Source organism: Trichomycterus rosablanca, chromosome 1 (genome assembly GCF_030014385.1).
Source record: "Trichomycterus rosablanca isolate fTriRos1 chromosome 1, fTriRos1.hap1, whole genome shotgun sequence".
NCBI classification, from domain to species: domain Eukaryota; kingdom Metazoa; phylum Chordata; class Actinopteri; order Siluriformes; family Trichomycteridae; genus Trichomycterus; species Trichomycterus rosablanca.
In genome coordinates this window covers 30,034,927-30,050,548 of record NC_085988.1, presented here as the reverse complement: position 1 = coordinate 30,050,548, position 15,622 = coordinate 30,034,927, and the positions used below count along the sequence as shown (strand labels likewise).

The 15,622-nt window shown below is 37.3% G+C and overlaps 2 protein-coding genes across 2 annotated transcripts in view; one reads left to right on the top strand and one right to left on the bottom strand.

Moving 5' to 3' along the window:
• The window catches only part of furinb (furin (paired basic amino acid cleaving enzyme) b), a 195,222-nt gene extending 194,751 nt beyond the window's left edge, over positions 1–471 (top strand). The window contains exon 19 of the mRNA XM_062991282.1: positions 122–471. Within this exon, the coding sequence (XP_062847352.1) occupies positions 122–150 (29 nt within the window). The 3' untranslated portion in view covers positions 151–471. The remainder of the gene's footprint in view (positions 1–121) is intronic.
• Positions 472–8,263: 7,792 nt separating this feature from the next.
• The window catches only part of man2a2 (mannosidase, alpha, class 2A, member 2), a 48,806-nt gene continuing 41,447 nt past the window's right edge, over positions 8,264–15,622 (bottom strand). The window contains exon 22 of the mRNA XM_062991251.1: positions 8,264–8,823. Within this exon, the coding sequence (XP_062847321.1) occupies positions 8,785–8,823 (39 nt within the window). The 3' untranslated portion in view covers positions 8,264–8,784. The remainder of the gene's footprint in view (positions 8,824–15,622) is intronic.

Here is a 15,622-nt window from a genome sequence, read left to right as displayed (position 1 = left end):
TAATGGATGCATTAACACCAATATTAAAAATATTAAAATTTTAAATAACGGATTGGTTTTACATAGGGAGCTGAAGTAATTTTTTATTTCATTTAATTTTGTTTTTTTCTTTCTCCTGTAGAAATAACAGAACAACATCTGACTGGATAGAAACTCTATGGTTTTACAGGCAGATGTCTCCAATTACAACCCCAAATCAGAAAATGCAAATAATAAAAAAAACACATGGCCATCCTCTGAACATCTTTGCTCATCAAAGACTCAGCCTTTCCTGGATGCTGCTTTTGAAACAAACCATGATTACCCCCACAACCTGTTGACATCACCTGTTTGGAATCTCATCATTATTTAGTTTTTTCACCTCATTACTAGCCCTAAATTGCCTCCGTCCTAACTTTTTTGGAATGTGTTGCAGGCCTGAAATGCAGGAATGGATGTATATTAACTAATGAAATGAAGTTGAGCAGACAAAACATGAAATATCTTGGGTTCAAACTTTCTGCAATCAAATAAAAGTCAAAGTAAATGTAAGTAACTCTGCATTTTTATTTTATTTGCATTTTCCATACTGTCCCAACTTTTTTCTGATTTGGGGTTGTAAATTGCTGCTACAACTGATGTACACTTATTAAACATTTATTGAGTCACCAAAAGGTAAATGCCTTGAAAAAGTCTTATAACCATTTACATGATTGTTACAGGAGAGTTGATCAGTGATGGAAAACCCGTCAGGATCAGGAATTTGTGATGCAATAACAGTGATTTATTTCTCCAAGTCTGATGACAGGTGCACAATATCATACATAAAGAAAAATTATTTTAATGAGATATACCAAAAGTCAGATAAGGCCTGAACCAACTTAAACTAAAAATTAGCTAGGGTGCTTCTCTACAGCACCGCTATTATGTCCCCACCACGACAAAAGAAAAACCTCTCTCTCCCCACTGGCTGAAGTCTGCTCCTTAAATACTCTGTGGGATTGGACAAAACCAACTACTGTATAGGGAACTCAGCATTTCCACAAGTTCACCATTATTAAAAATATATTGGTCTAGGATAAACCAATACATTACATAATTACATTAATAAATAATTGTATATTAATTACCTTACAACAATATCACTAACACAATTATATAAGAACATCATACCAAGGATAATTTACAATCCCTCCTTTTCCCCAATGCATTCAAAACAGCACATTTCCAAAATGGACTTTAAATACCATCAGCCATTTGAAGAAGGACTTCAAATACCATCAGCCATCAGTGCTCGGGTCCTTTGACTCCCAGCACAGCTTCCTGCATGCCCGATATAAACCTGTAAGTACAGTTACAAAACATAAACAATTATCCACTTCCTAAAATCATCCACACCTTCAGTTGGACAATCACAGTTTGCATTGTTTATCAAGCTAATGATTGTTGTGTTTGTACATTGCAGCAGTCAAACAATAGTGTAGGGGCTGTGTCTGTTTTCCTCTCAACTTTTACATGTTTATATCATGAAACAGACCTTAGCTTTGTCACAATTATGTAGATTGTATAACACAATTGCCACTCTTTGTACACTGGAAGAGAATAAGCAGGTGACATCAAATAATTACAATCATAAAAACACAGTCGATTCTGCAGACTGATTGAAAGCTGGGTTATAAAGACTTATTTAATCTTCATCTATGCCATAAGAACATGCTCCTTTTCTGGAAATGGACTAATCAGCAGTTGTGTCCCTATTTGTTCCCTTAACAGCTAATAGATAATTCCATGTAAAATAAATACAACTGCAAGATAATCTCCCTAAATTCATATAATGGACTAAATGTGAATAAAATAACAGATCAGGATATTTCAGCTTCAGTTCTAATTGACATGAATTCTGTTTTAATCATGTTGTGTAGTGAGGCAGATCTGTTGTGTTTTACAGTTGGGTGGGTCATTAACATGTTGTCACTTCAAAATGATACTTCAGTGAGTAAGCATGTCATATTCAGCTGTTTTGATACAGCTTTGTCTTCTTTTTCCCTTGCATCCGTATGAGCCAGAAATAAAAAAAAAGAAGACAGGAAAAAAAAATCAATAAGTGCATTCAAAAACTTGAAATGATGCTTCCTTGCTCCTACTGTTTTTAGCCGTGACCCAGAAATTAATAAGAAGTCTTCCATCTTCAAGGACATATTAATTCTTTTATTGCACCCAGTGGAGTAAAGTGAGCAGGACATATAAGCCTTCTAGGACACACAGTGCTTCCTATGTGAATGTATTAGGTGAATTATACAACATAGCCAATAAACTTCCACAAGGAACACAAAGCTCAGATAAAAACATGATATAAAAACTTCATATAAAGCCCATTGTACTATATTAACTACAACAGTGATTTTATATTACAATATACAGATGGGTAGGTCATCGATAAAGTAGATTAATAAAGCCACTTTAAAGTGACGTAAGTAAACAAGGACATCTCTTTAAGCAAGTGAATCTCGTCTTTATCTCTTCTCGTTTATTGTGTTTGGTTCCATGAAAGTAAGAATGTAGGTAAAATAAAAAAATAGAATGCACATTTTGACTTCTTTGCGTCCTTAGAGGTAGGAGCTAGAAATCAATAAAAGGAATCAAAAAAAGAAACAAGGTTATACAACAGAAGCTTGGATGCACCCTTAACGTCCTTCACTTTCTCCCTTGAATAAAGAAGTTTAAAGTTCCCTTGGACTTGAGGAAACAAGAAGATAAAATTAGAAAAATTGAAATGCACTCTTTGATTCCTTTTACTTTGTCTTTCGAGATATGAGTTAAGTAATTAAGCTAAGGAAAAAGGTGAAATTATAAAAGTTAAAATGTACTAAGATACAGCCATTGTTTGAGAACATGTACATGAACTTATGTACCCATAACAAATTGGATAGATTAATACATGACAGTTACAGAATTAATTGTTTGTTTTTATGTCTAGTAAATTTGTTGTTGCATAATTCTTAAGTTAATTGCAATATACTGCTGCTTTAATTTTTAATCTACCTGGCTCTTTAGCTAATCCTTGAGCCTGTCATGAGCTAGGTCCGATGTATTAAACTGTGGGAAAGGTATCTTCAAACTGAAGGTGAGAAACTCCCCTGTATACCAATCTAAAGCACAACTTAGTTTGGCTAAATGAACTGGGGACTACTGGGAGCTGAAATATCTTTTTATAATGAGTTTTCTCTGCTTTCTTGTAGTGGGGAAAGTAATTTTCATTGCCCCAAAGAAAGCTTTATTGATTTTGAGGTATGATGCACTAAAAGCTGTCAGTACCGGCATGGCAGGGGACTCAAAAGAGTGTTTGGCATTTGTTTCACGGAAGATCAATGCAGCTCCTGTGATATGCTTCCTTTATTTGGGCTCTAAGCTTCGAATTTTCCTGCTGTAAATGTCCTGCTGTAGCTGCAGTAAACATTATTGGAAATTATGCTGGAAATGCCTCCAGTGTATAATACTAATGAGCCCTGTGTTCCAGAAATAGCAGGCACGAGGAGCAATTTTTACTGAATCATCTCTTTTACCTGTAAGTTGATCATTTTTATTAAAAAGATGTCATTTTTTTCGTATTAAACTGCAAAAGAAATGTAATGCTTGTGTTGTTTTGAAGGTTCATTTTATACTGTGAACAGCGGCAGTTCTGAATAATGATCACTATATTAGCACCTTACATACGCAGTAGTTTGCAGAGGCCAGGGCATGCTGCATTTGCATTTATTGTGCTACTAGCCATGAAGAAAGTGGGGGCTGCTTCTCTAAATGTTAGTATATCTGCAGGAGTGCTAAGGCTCTGTAGGGCGAAAAAAGGTTGCATGCATAATTTACACCAGCAAGACAGGCATATAGTTAGATATGCAAATTATAGCTAAACCTTATGATGATGTCGACTCCAATAAAAGATGGCTGAAAAATTAGGGGTAAACCAACATAAAGCACTTATTGTAAGATGTTGCACCACAACAAACCACAAGACAGGTTAAACACACAGTGTGCAACTGTACAGAGTTGTACACAAAGGATAGAACTACAACCCAAAAAAGGGAAGGGCAGTATAAAAAGTTTTTGGAGGAAATGGACATTCCTTTTTGTGCTCCAGACCAAAGATGAAAAGAAACATCCAGCCTGTTATCAACACGTCTAAAAGCCAGGGTCTTTCATGGTATTAAATTGGGTCAGTGCCCTTGGCAAGAGAAATTTACAAATGTACACTTCTCTGATGGCAGCATTACTGCAGAAATGTACATTTTTAGTTGAGATTTTAGAGCAACATATGCTGCCTTCAAGATGACGTGTTTTCCCACAAATTACTGTTAAACTCTGGTACTCATCAAACCATTTAGTGGCTGTTAGTAATATTCACTGTCATTTTGAAAGATATCATCTTTTTAGGATAGAAATGTTGTATAATATTTATTAGCCGATTAATCAAAATGGTTTTGTTATGACTGACTAGTAGGTATCATTTTCTTTGCAGACTTTTTCTAGTATCTGTATGAGTTTTCCAGTTTCTATCTCCTTAACAAATACATGCCAGTACTGTAAATAACCCCTAGGTGTGAGTAAGTCAATGGGTAGGTTCAATGCTTTTCTATTCAATCATCAATGCATGAGCATCACATACATGTACCCACAATTTTCAACAGTTTCTAATCATATTTACTAATGTCTTTCCCAAAGGTCTCAATGCAAATTTTATTCTACTTGCCATTGGAACACTGACCAGGTGAGCAGTATTTGAACATGCCCCCTGTCTAAAAGTATCTCTACTCACTGTGTTTCTTCATTCATTTGTTTACATTTTACTTTAAATCTCTCGTCTGTATCTGCATTTTTACACATTGGACAAACATTAATAAAACAGCTTCATATGAGTGACAAATCTCTAATTTCTTAGGGACGGATGAGAGAATCTTCATTCCCAAAAGCTTGATGCGATCTAGTTTATGGAAATGGTCCATATAAAATGATTTCCATAATTAGCTCATCTGGGAAAGCTTGCCGACTCTAATCCGTGCCTGGAGCAACTGCATGCTTGGCATTATAACTAGAATATAACTCTCAGGTGCTTTATAGCTCTGAAGCGCCCAGATTCCTTTGACTTGCCATGTGCTCATTATGCATCATTAATGCTCATTTTAAAAATACATTCATCTGCCCCTGTGTGAGGTTCCCTTGTGCTGATCTGAGTCTAAACCACTGGACACTTGTTCAGGGTTTTAATACAGCTGAATTTGTTCATATCCTGGAACATGGGTGTGGTTGCATATTCATTATGTTACACGGATGTATGACGTACCCTAATATGGACATCTGATTATTTTCTCAAAAAATCTCCAGCCTGAAAAGAAGTGCATTAGTCTTATGCAGAAAGGTGCATAAAACTGCAGTTTTACTGCCCAGTGTGTGGTAGAGCAGTAATTGGTCACTAAGCTAAATAAAGATTGTGGTTGAACACCTTTGTCTGTTTTTACTGCATAATAAAACTCATTTCAGTAAGAAGAATTCTCTCAATGTTGTTACATAGTGATGACAGTGTTTCTGTTTTGGGCTTCTTATTATTCTTGCTTAATGTACAGTCCCTGGGACAGGTTACCCATAAACATAATGTAAACTTTTTCTTTTATACTGATGTTTATTTCTATCAGCTTAGCTCAAAAAAATAGAAGAGGGTGGTAGAAACATCAAATCTTGAATATAAAACATCAATCTTTTAATTCCTATAAAACAGAAGTGTAAATATTGGCCACTAAAGCTGCCAGAGAGCCAATGTCAATAATTTAGACGTAGTACCTGGTGTAACACTGAACACTGCTTTATAACTTGATTTCCATATAGGTAACATATCTTTTATACCATTTATTTTTATCAAAACTATGTTTATGTCCTGACATTTTAATAGGCTGCAGTTTGTTTATAATGCTGTCACTCATCTACAGTAATACAAAGATTAACCACATTAACCTGATCTTGTTTGGTTTGGCAGTGACTTGCTGATTCTCTGAGGCAGCATAGATCACCCTTATGACTTCCTTTACCTTCCTTTTCCCTGCTGTGGGTCTGTTCATTTCTAGGGTCACTGGTTGTCTGGTAAAATTTGTTTTGATTATCTTTTCACTTGTGAAAATGTCCCAGAGGATATGAGGAAAAACAATATTTAAATATACAAACCCCATTTTTAGAAAAGTTGGGACAATTTGCCAAATCTGACAAAAATCTGTGATTTGTCAATTCTCTTGAACCTTTATGTAACTGACAAAAGTACAAAAAAAAAAGATTTTCATTGTTTTTTCTGACCAACTTAATTGTATTTTGCAAATATAAATAAATTTTGAATTTGATGCCTGCAACACTAAAAATGGGACGGGGTGAAATATTCATACTGTGTGAAACATTTTAAAACAATCCAAAATTAGCAGCTGGATTGGTAACAGATCATGATGATCCACCAAAGGCTCAGCTTTTTTGCAAACAGAGATATCAAACTATGCCAAACAGTCAAAAAAGAACATTTCTCATAGCAACATTGCAAATAATTTAGGTTTTTTTACAATCTACATAATATTGTGAAAAGATTCAGTGAATTTAGAGAACTCTCAGTCTTTGTAGGTCAAGGTCATAAACCACTGTTTAATGTGCGTGACCTTCAAGCCCTCAGATGGCACTGCATAAGAAGCCTTCGTGTTACTGTGAAAAACATGGCTTGATAGTACTTCAGAAAACCACTTTACATAGTTTACTGCTGCATCAAGAAATGCCAAGTCAAGTCAAATTTATTTGTATAGCGCTATTAACAAGCCACCCCGTTGAGCAAGCCAAGGGCAACTGGGGCAAGGAAAAACTTCCCAAATATTACATGGAAGAAACATTGAGAGGAACCAGACTCAACAAGGACCTCCATCCTTCTTGGGTGGCCTGAAGGATAATCTAAAATCTGAAACATGGAATTCTCCAAACCAGAATTGACAAGGACCCTTCAGACTGTTATCAGTAAAAAGTGCAAAAGCCAACATCTGTCATGGTATAGGGGTATAGGGGTGCATCAGTGTCCATGCCATGGGTGACTTACATGTGTGTAAAGGTACTATTGATTTAAAGGTGTATATTGGGATTTTAGAGAAGCCTTTCAAAAGTGTGACTTTGTATACACAGTGTGTGTGTGCTTGGTCTGTCTCCTATTTAAAATAGATGGTGCACCATTAAGAGGAGAATGAGACAAGGTGACCACAGACTGTTGAGCAGCAGAAGTCTTAAAGGCTTAAATGGGCTAGAATTCCCCAATTGCCATCCTCAGTTCCCAAACGATTAAGATATGTAAAAAGAATATGTAACATTTTAGTGTCTTGCAGGTATCAAATTCAAATGTATTTACCTGTATTATTGTATAATTTAATAATTTTAGCTCAACATCCTTTGTTAACATTCAGGTTTTTTTGTTCTGAAAGGTTTTGGAAATCTACTGTTTAACTTTTGTGAAAAACATAGCTTGCTCTCATATTTTATTGTAACACATACACAGCTTAACACCATTCTCTCTACAACTGTAATCAAATATTGTTCAGAAAGTTCTTTCCAACACTGTTGTTGGAAAGATGTTCCCATTAATATATTATTTTTGTTGGTTGCTTTACTTTCACTCTTTAGTCCAGTTCATTCTAAACCAGCTTGATGTGGTTGAAGTCTGAAAGCAGTGTAGGTGAATTTCTCAGTAGGAGCTACATTTGATTGATTATAATGACTTGCCGGGGAAGCACGGTGGCTCGGTGGGTAGCACTGTCGCCTCACAGCAAGAAGGTCCTGGGTTCGATCCCCAGGCGGGGCGGTCCGGGTCCTTTCTGTGTGGAGTTTGCATGTTCTCCCCGTGTCTGCGTGGGTTTCCTCCGGGAGCTCTGGTTTCCTCCCACAGTCCAAAAACATGCAGTCAGGTTAATTGGAGACACTGAATTGCCTTATAGGAGAGTGTATATGTGTGTATGCCCTGCGATGGACTGGCGCCCCGTCCAGGGGGTTACTGTGTGCCTTGCGCCCATTGAAAAGCTTGGATAGGCTCCAGCACCATACCTTCAGATGTCTGGGTTCCTTTGTGACCTCCTGGATGAGTTTTCTCCATTTGTGGACAGTAAGTCTGCTTGTCGAGACATTGTGGAAGATTCTTATCATTTTTTGTTGGTGTACAGTAAGATCATTACAAAAATTATCCAAAATTGAGCTATTAGAGATCCAGGCTGATGGAAGTACAGTACAATTTTATGGCAATGTTTAAAAAAATTCTTCTAATCATCTGCCAGTGGTAGAGACTGACTAACATAATCGTGGATGTAATATCCTAGGTTTTACTAGGCAAGTCAAGTCAAATTTATTATATAGCGCTTTTTACAATGGACATTGTCTCAAAACAACTTTACAACATCCAGGACCAACAGACAAAAAACACCTATTGATCAAGCTGAGGGTGACAGCGGCAAGGAAAAACTCCCTTAAAATTACAGGACGAAACCTTGAGAGGGACCAGACTCAGCAGGGACCCCCATCCTCCTTTGGTGGCCTGGAGGATACTTTAAATAAATAGGATTTACACATCATACAAACACAAAATTAAATTGAACTGAAAGTTATAACTAGCAAAAATTATTGGAGTTCTTCATTGTTCAGTCCAGTGTGTGATAAAGTCCATTGTAAGTTCTGGACATTTTTGGTGCAAACACACCAGGTGTCCATCCCATCTAGTAGGAGCAGCATTGTTGGCACTGCAGTCTCGACTTGCAGTCTTTAACCTCGAGAGGGTAAACAGGTTTCTGTCAGAACCACCTCGGGGTAAAACAACAGAAGATGTAGTTACAATGTGAAATCGTTAAGAGTAAAATGTCAGTTTTACAGAGAGTAGTTTTAGACTGCGGCACCCCTAATTATTACAGCATAACTAAGTTTGCTTGTTTAGTTTGACAAGACTAATCAAAAACCTGAGTAAATAAATATGTTTTCAATCTAGACTTGAACATCGAGACCCGAGTCCCAGACAGAGGCAGGGAGATTATTCCAAAGTTGTGTATTAGGTTTTTTTATGGTGTAAAAGGCCCCTAACACTCTGCTTATGAAGGCACTTAAAATTGTTTTTAAGCCTCAGTTTTACAACATAATAAAGAGCAAACACAATGTAGTTCTTTTTAGATTAGAAAAATCACAGTTTAGATATAAATGTGACTCGCGACTACACTGTTGTTAAATTCATCCCAAATGCCTTCTGTTTAGTCAGAACCAAACATTTAACATTAATTTAAAAACCACATTCTAGCTTAGATTAGTCAAAAAACAATGGTACCCCTTCAGGATTATCTTTTTTTTTTTTTTTTTTTTTTTTTTTGCTGCCAAAACATCAACCCACTTTATTCTCTGCAAAATGTGTAGCCAATGCTAACAAACAATACTGATATGCAGGACCTGAAAATGGTGCCACCAGTCACTTAGTCAGAAACATTTACAATTTTAAACCTACACACTCTTCATTCCAGCACAAAACTCCATATAGAATACACCTGTGTTTACTTTGCCCACTACCTCAACCTACAGCTCATACTCAGAACAGCTTGATCTCATCACTGTTACTCTCAGTGTCCCAAGCTGCATGCCTGTATTATTTTACCAAAACCCCTGACACAAGATTGTATCTGCTGCTGCTTTCTCCATCTGTTTTAGCAGCCAGACTGATTGGATAGGGAGTGTGCTTAATAAAGATTTGAGTGCCTGGAGCAGATTCACAATCAGCTTTCCTCACCTAAAGTTGTATCAGCCACTGCAACAAAAATGTGATTTCTTCTCATATGTTTACACATGCAAGTATCTACTAATGTCTATCCATGAATTATAAATGTAGGAACTTTAGTCTGTCTCAGAACCAGTGGCTAAGCAGGGTTCAAATGATCAAACAAAAAAGCTTTTCTATGTCTGAAATTTGCCCATTTTAACAATATAATTAAATACAAGCCAAATGAAGTAACATAGTGTTTATCTGGCATACGATACAATATCCAATACATTGCCATACAATAACTGAATGCAGCCCAAATAGGAAAAGAAATTTGGTCTTACTGCCTGTTGTGTTGTAATGTTGGTATTTTTTTCTGTTAGAACTAGAAAAGACTGTATAATGTCATTTTCTCCTTTAATATGTCATTAAACATATAACATTAAAACCACCTCCTTGTTTCTACACTCACTGTCCATTTTATCAGCTCCACTTACCATATAGGAGCACTTTGTAGTTCTACAATTACTGATTGTAGTCCATCTGTTTCTCTACATGCTTTGTTAGCCCCCTTTCATGCTGTTCTTCAATGGTCAGGACTCTCACAGGACCTCCACAGATCAGGTATTATTTGGGTGGTGGATCATTCTCAGCACTGCAGTGACACTGACATGGTGGTGGTGTGTTAGTGTGTGTTGTGCTGGTATGAGTGGATCAGACACAGCAGCGCTGATGGAGTTTTTAAACACCTCACTGTCTCTGCTGGACTGAGAATAGTCCACCAACCAAAATAAATTCAGCCAACAGCGCCCCATGGGCAGTGTCCTGTGACCACTGATGAAGGTCTAGAAGATGACCAACTCAAACAGCAGCAATAGATGAGCGATCGTCTCTGACTTTACATCTACAAGGTGGACCAAAGTGGACAGTGAGTGGACACGGTATTTAAAAACTCCAGCAGCGCTGCTGTGTTTGATCCACTCAGACCAGCACAACACACACTAACACACCACCACCATGTCATTGTCACTGCAGTGCTGAGAATGATCCACCACCTAAATAAGGAGGTGGTTTTGACGTTATGGCTGATTGGTGTACTGTATATATGCAGACTATTACTAACTGAACCACTTTAAAAGATTAATAGAAATAATGACCGTTACATTCTGATAAGCAAATGAATTGATTAATTGAAGGTCTACAGCAAGCGAATGGCAACAGTCATGGTCAGAGAAAAAAAAAATTCTAAAAAAAAATTATAACATGGCAACCTTCCAAGATATTTGAAAAAAATGATTGTGCCAGTATGACTGATTAGTTGATTAGAGGTTTTAAAATTCAGCGACTCTTCTTAGAGTGCAGCTTTTATCCTGGCTGTGAATCATCGTTATGCAAGTCAACAGCCAACCTAGTCATTTTTTCCTGGTGTAGATAACAAAGGTGGAACAGCAGGCAATTCCCAATGTCCAAAGGGTTTAGTCTTTTTTTTTGTTTGTTTGTTTAAATCAAGCTAGAAGGGACTAAATTTCCAGCTACCGTAAGATAAGCTAGGGCTAGCTAGACAAGGGAATGGACAATAAAATAGTGCAATTTTTGTAATTGTGATATGTAGATACTGTTTTTTTATTATTATTATTAGAATTTAAATATGTGGCACCCAGGTGGCACAGTGGGATATTCCGCTAGCATACCAGCACCGAAATTTTGAACTCCTCGGTTCGAAACTCGGCGTTGCCACCGGTCGGCTGTGCGCCATCTAGCGGGCATGATTGGCAGTGCCTGCAGCAGACACGGCTCTGCTAGGGTGGGATGACCGGACTATGGGGGTGGGGTCTTCAAACGCTGTGTAAGGACCCTGATTGGCAGCTAGAGAGGCATCTGTGCAGAGTGCATAGGTGAAAAGGGTTTCGCTTATGGCTGCGCGCGGGTCGGAGGAGGCGTGAGCAGCAATATACCCACCTCGACAGCAATCAGGGATCCCCCAGCAGCGGAAGACAAACTGACTACACTAAATTGGGAGAAAATGCATGAATAAAATAGAAAAAATAAAAAAAGAATTTAAATCTGTAATATTTGCACTAGCTTTAATATTTTAATAAAAGTTACATTTTGTAGCATATTTACATTTGCTTCTGCAAATTATTAGGTTTAAATTGTTCTTTTCAACCATTTTACTGTTGAACTCTATAAGGGGTATAGTTGTTTTATTGTTTTATTAAATTTTTTATCTATAACAATTAGACACAAATGTGAAAGTTAATACTTGGCCAAAATCACGATAACGGTTTATTTGTATGTTGTAGTCTATTTATTGTAAAATGTTGCTTTGGTTCAGTAACCAACAAAACAATCTGCCATTACTGACTTCAGATTCAGTGAGATTCTCTGGTGCCTGTAATGGAACCACAACTAGCTGTGATGTGTAGATGATCATCTGTGTTTGTATGACCTGTAATAGGCTAGAGTTGGATGGGCAGGAATCCTAAACCTCTATTTTTCCTCGCTAGATAGACTGCTCTTCACTGGGTATAAAGATCAGACAGGATCCTGTGTTATTGTTCTCCTGCTACATTGCGGGTGGTAGATGAAAAGGGCATCATAACGGGGACCTCCACCCAGCTCACAATTGCACAACGCAGTCAACTACTGCCCCCTGCCTATGCACTGAGAATATACAGCCTGATGAATTTTGGGACTATGATATGAGCCTGTCGATGCTTCCATCCTCTCTCAGTAGGAGAATGTGTTCTCGCTGAATTAGTTACCAGATCTCTGAGAATATTCAGTACATACACCGATCAGCCATAACATAAAAACCACCTCCTTATTTCTACACTCACTGTCCATTTTATCAGCTCCACTTACCATATAGAAGCACTTTGTAGTTCTACAATTACTGACTGTAGTCCATCTGTTTCTCTGCATGCTTTGTTAGCCCCCTTTCATGCTGTTCTTTAATGGTCAGGACCACCACAGAGCAGGTATTTCTTTAGGTGGTGGATCATTCTCAGCACTGCAGTGACACGGACATGGTGGTGGTGTGTAAGTGTGTGCTGGTATGAGTGGATTTTGTGTATTTGACTTTATCCTGTATCCTTCTCCAAATCTGTGATCATCAATGATTTTGTGCCTGACTTGTTTTGTATGACTTTCAACTTCACTTCGATTTGTATTATGGCCAGTCTTTTCTTGACTGTTAAACCTCACAAGATATTAAAAGATTTTTTTTCATTGGTTTGACAATGCACACAGTTTAACATGTTACTGATGGGAAAACTCTGTTCAAATGTGCAGCCTAAGATAAATTCACACACACACCATTTAGAGGCTGATTGCTTTGTAAAAGCACAATATTGGTATCACAAATGAAAGAAATTAAGTTTGAACATACCTTCTTATTATACAAATGCTAAGACAGCTTAGTGGTCAAGGTATTAGACTAGCAATCAGAACCAGAATAATGCTGGTTAAGCCCCACCTCTGTCAAGCTGCCACCTTAACTGCCTAAATTGTAATCGGTCACAATAGATGTAACTTTGGATAGATGCCATGAACAGAATGATAGATCTCATTTATTTTAGAACCAGCTTGCCTGTAGCACAAATCAACTGTTAAAGAGAACAAAATATTGCCATGATTGATGTTTATTAAATGTCAACTTTAGCTACTTTGCATTTTTATGTATTGTTCATGAACTTTCTTCCAGAAGGAAATGGGCACAGAAGAAAATGTATATATTCAAAAAGCAAGACAAAAAATAAAAATGATTTGCTTGCATCATACTACACAAATAAGTAATAGTCCAAGCAATTGTCCAAACAGCTGACAAAAAGAGTACATTGTCATGTCAACTAATAATTAAAAAACATTTGTGGTATTCAAAACATTTTTTCACAGCTTTAGTAGAGGAAACAAAATAATATGGCCTCTTAGTATAATTTGTTTTACCAGGTTTGCCTAAAAATTGAACTAAAACTTAGCAGAAATGAGACACTTTTGACTTTAATATCCCCAGTGTTCCCTTAGTTCTGCTCTTTTAGAGCAGCTGATCAGATCAGTACTAGAGCTTCTGTAGCATAGATAAAAGGCAACAGTGATAACTTTCTCCTAGAGGTTTAATGAGTGCTACCAACCTCTGGTCCACAGCCTTGATACCTCTCTTTCACACAGCTCTCACAGTAATTTACAGGTTCGAGTCTCTAAAGAACAAGCCATTTCAGGGCGCGTCGTGTAAAATCACTTAGCAGAAAAGAAAAGAAGTGGGAACTAATAAAAAACAAAATCATCAGCAGACAGCTCCCTCCTGGCAGTTTTAATGCAGTCCCCGCTGGACGACAAAGACATATGAGTAAATCGGGTAGAAGGAATGCATCAGATAAAAACTCTATGAACAGAAATCAGGACATTAGACACTGCTAGAATGAAACTTTACAATGCATCTGTTGTGCCAATGTTCTCCTCAGCACAGTGATGGTAGTTTAAACAATCTTTAATCTCCACCCACGCTGAGATACGGGATAAATGCCTCAGGCAGAGCTCACATCAGATGACATCGGGATTGTTCACTACTCCCTTAGAATACTGATTCTAAAGAACCTAAAGATACCTGAAGCCTGGTTTCTGCTTCTATCTGTAAGTCTCTGTCATGGCTGAATAGAAGCATTCATTTTTATTTATTTATTTATTTAATGGTCAAGTTTCTGACTTTTGATTAAGATGCATTTTAGTCACTATTTAGCCATGTCCATGAATAACATTTCAATTACTAATGACATACAAACGTCTTATAGCTGTAGCAAATAAACAAGGTTTGTTAAACTGTTCCTGTGTGTTTCATGCTATCATGACTTTTTTGCATAATCAAATTTCTTATTGCAGATTTCTCTATAACAGTTGATAGAAGTGGCCAGACATTCTCAACTCAACAGTCCAGTACTTAACTTGGTCATTCAGGTGAGGCTACACTGTTGCTGGGCTCTGAATTTCATTAATTTTATTAACCACTTTATCCTGGTCAGGCTTGCGGCAGGTCCAGTTTCCCTGGTAAACAATGGGTGCAAATCAGGAATACCCTGGAAAGGGTGCCAATTCCTCGCAGGGCTTTGGCCATCTGCCCAGACATAAATAATCAGGTCAGTGTAGATGCCTGGCTGGCCAATAGCACTGCTAAGATTTATACCCGAATCCTGGCGATGATGTGTAATAGAATGCTGCTTCACTCAAGCTATACGTTAAATTGGTACATCGAACGGTATCACCACCACTGCTGTACTATTTGTTCTTTAGTTCATGTTTTGGGACTAAGCAAATGGTTTGAATGGAGTCTTTTAGGAGGTTTCAAATGTCATAACATTTTGCATAGCCAGGTGGGCAGCATTGTTCTATTTAAATCTTGTTTAAAAGTTGTTTACTTAAGAGAAAAAAAATCATACATTTTTGTAATCTATCAAGTTCTGTATTTTTGGTCCGAGGCACGGTGGAGCTGTTTCTGTCGAAGTCAGCCAAATACATTTTAATTATAAACCAGCTTTGCTAAAGTGCTGCAAATCCCTCACTAGACTTTGTTTATTACTATTATTTGTTTACTACCAGTCCCTTTTTTGATATGAAACTAAGAACCTAATGTTTCAGGTGGCATGTTTCAGTTTCAGTGAAGCATAAACCAGGCTTTGGTCACTCCTTCATATTACAAAGAGTATAAACAGTACAAATGCAGTGAACACACATTTTTGCTCATTTCCTACACACAACCTCCAGCAATCACAGGTTATTATATTGCACATTCCAATGTTCATATGTAAAATATAAGAGGTATTATTTACTGCATATTATTGAGTACACTACACCATCTGTAGCAGACATCAC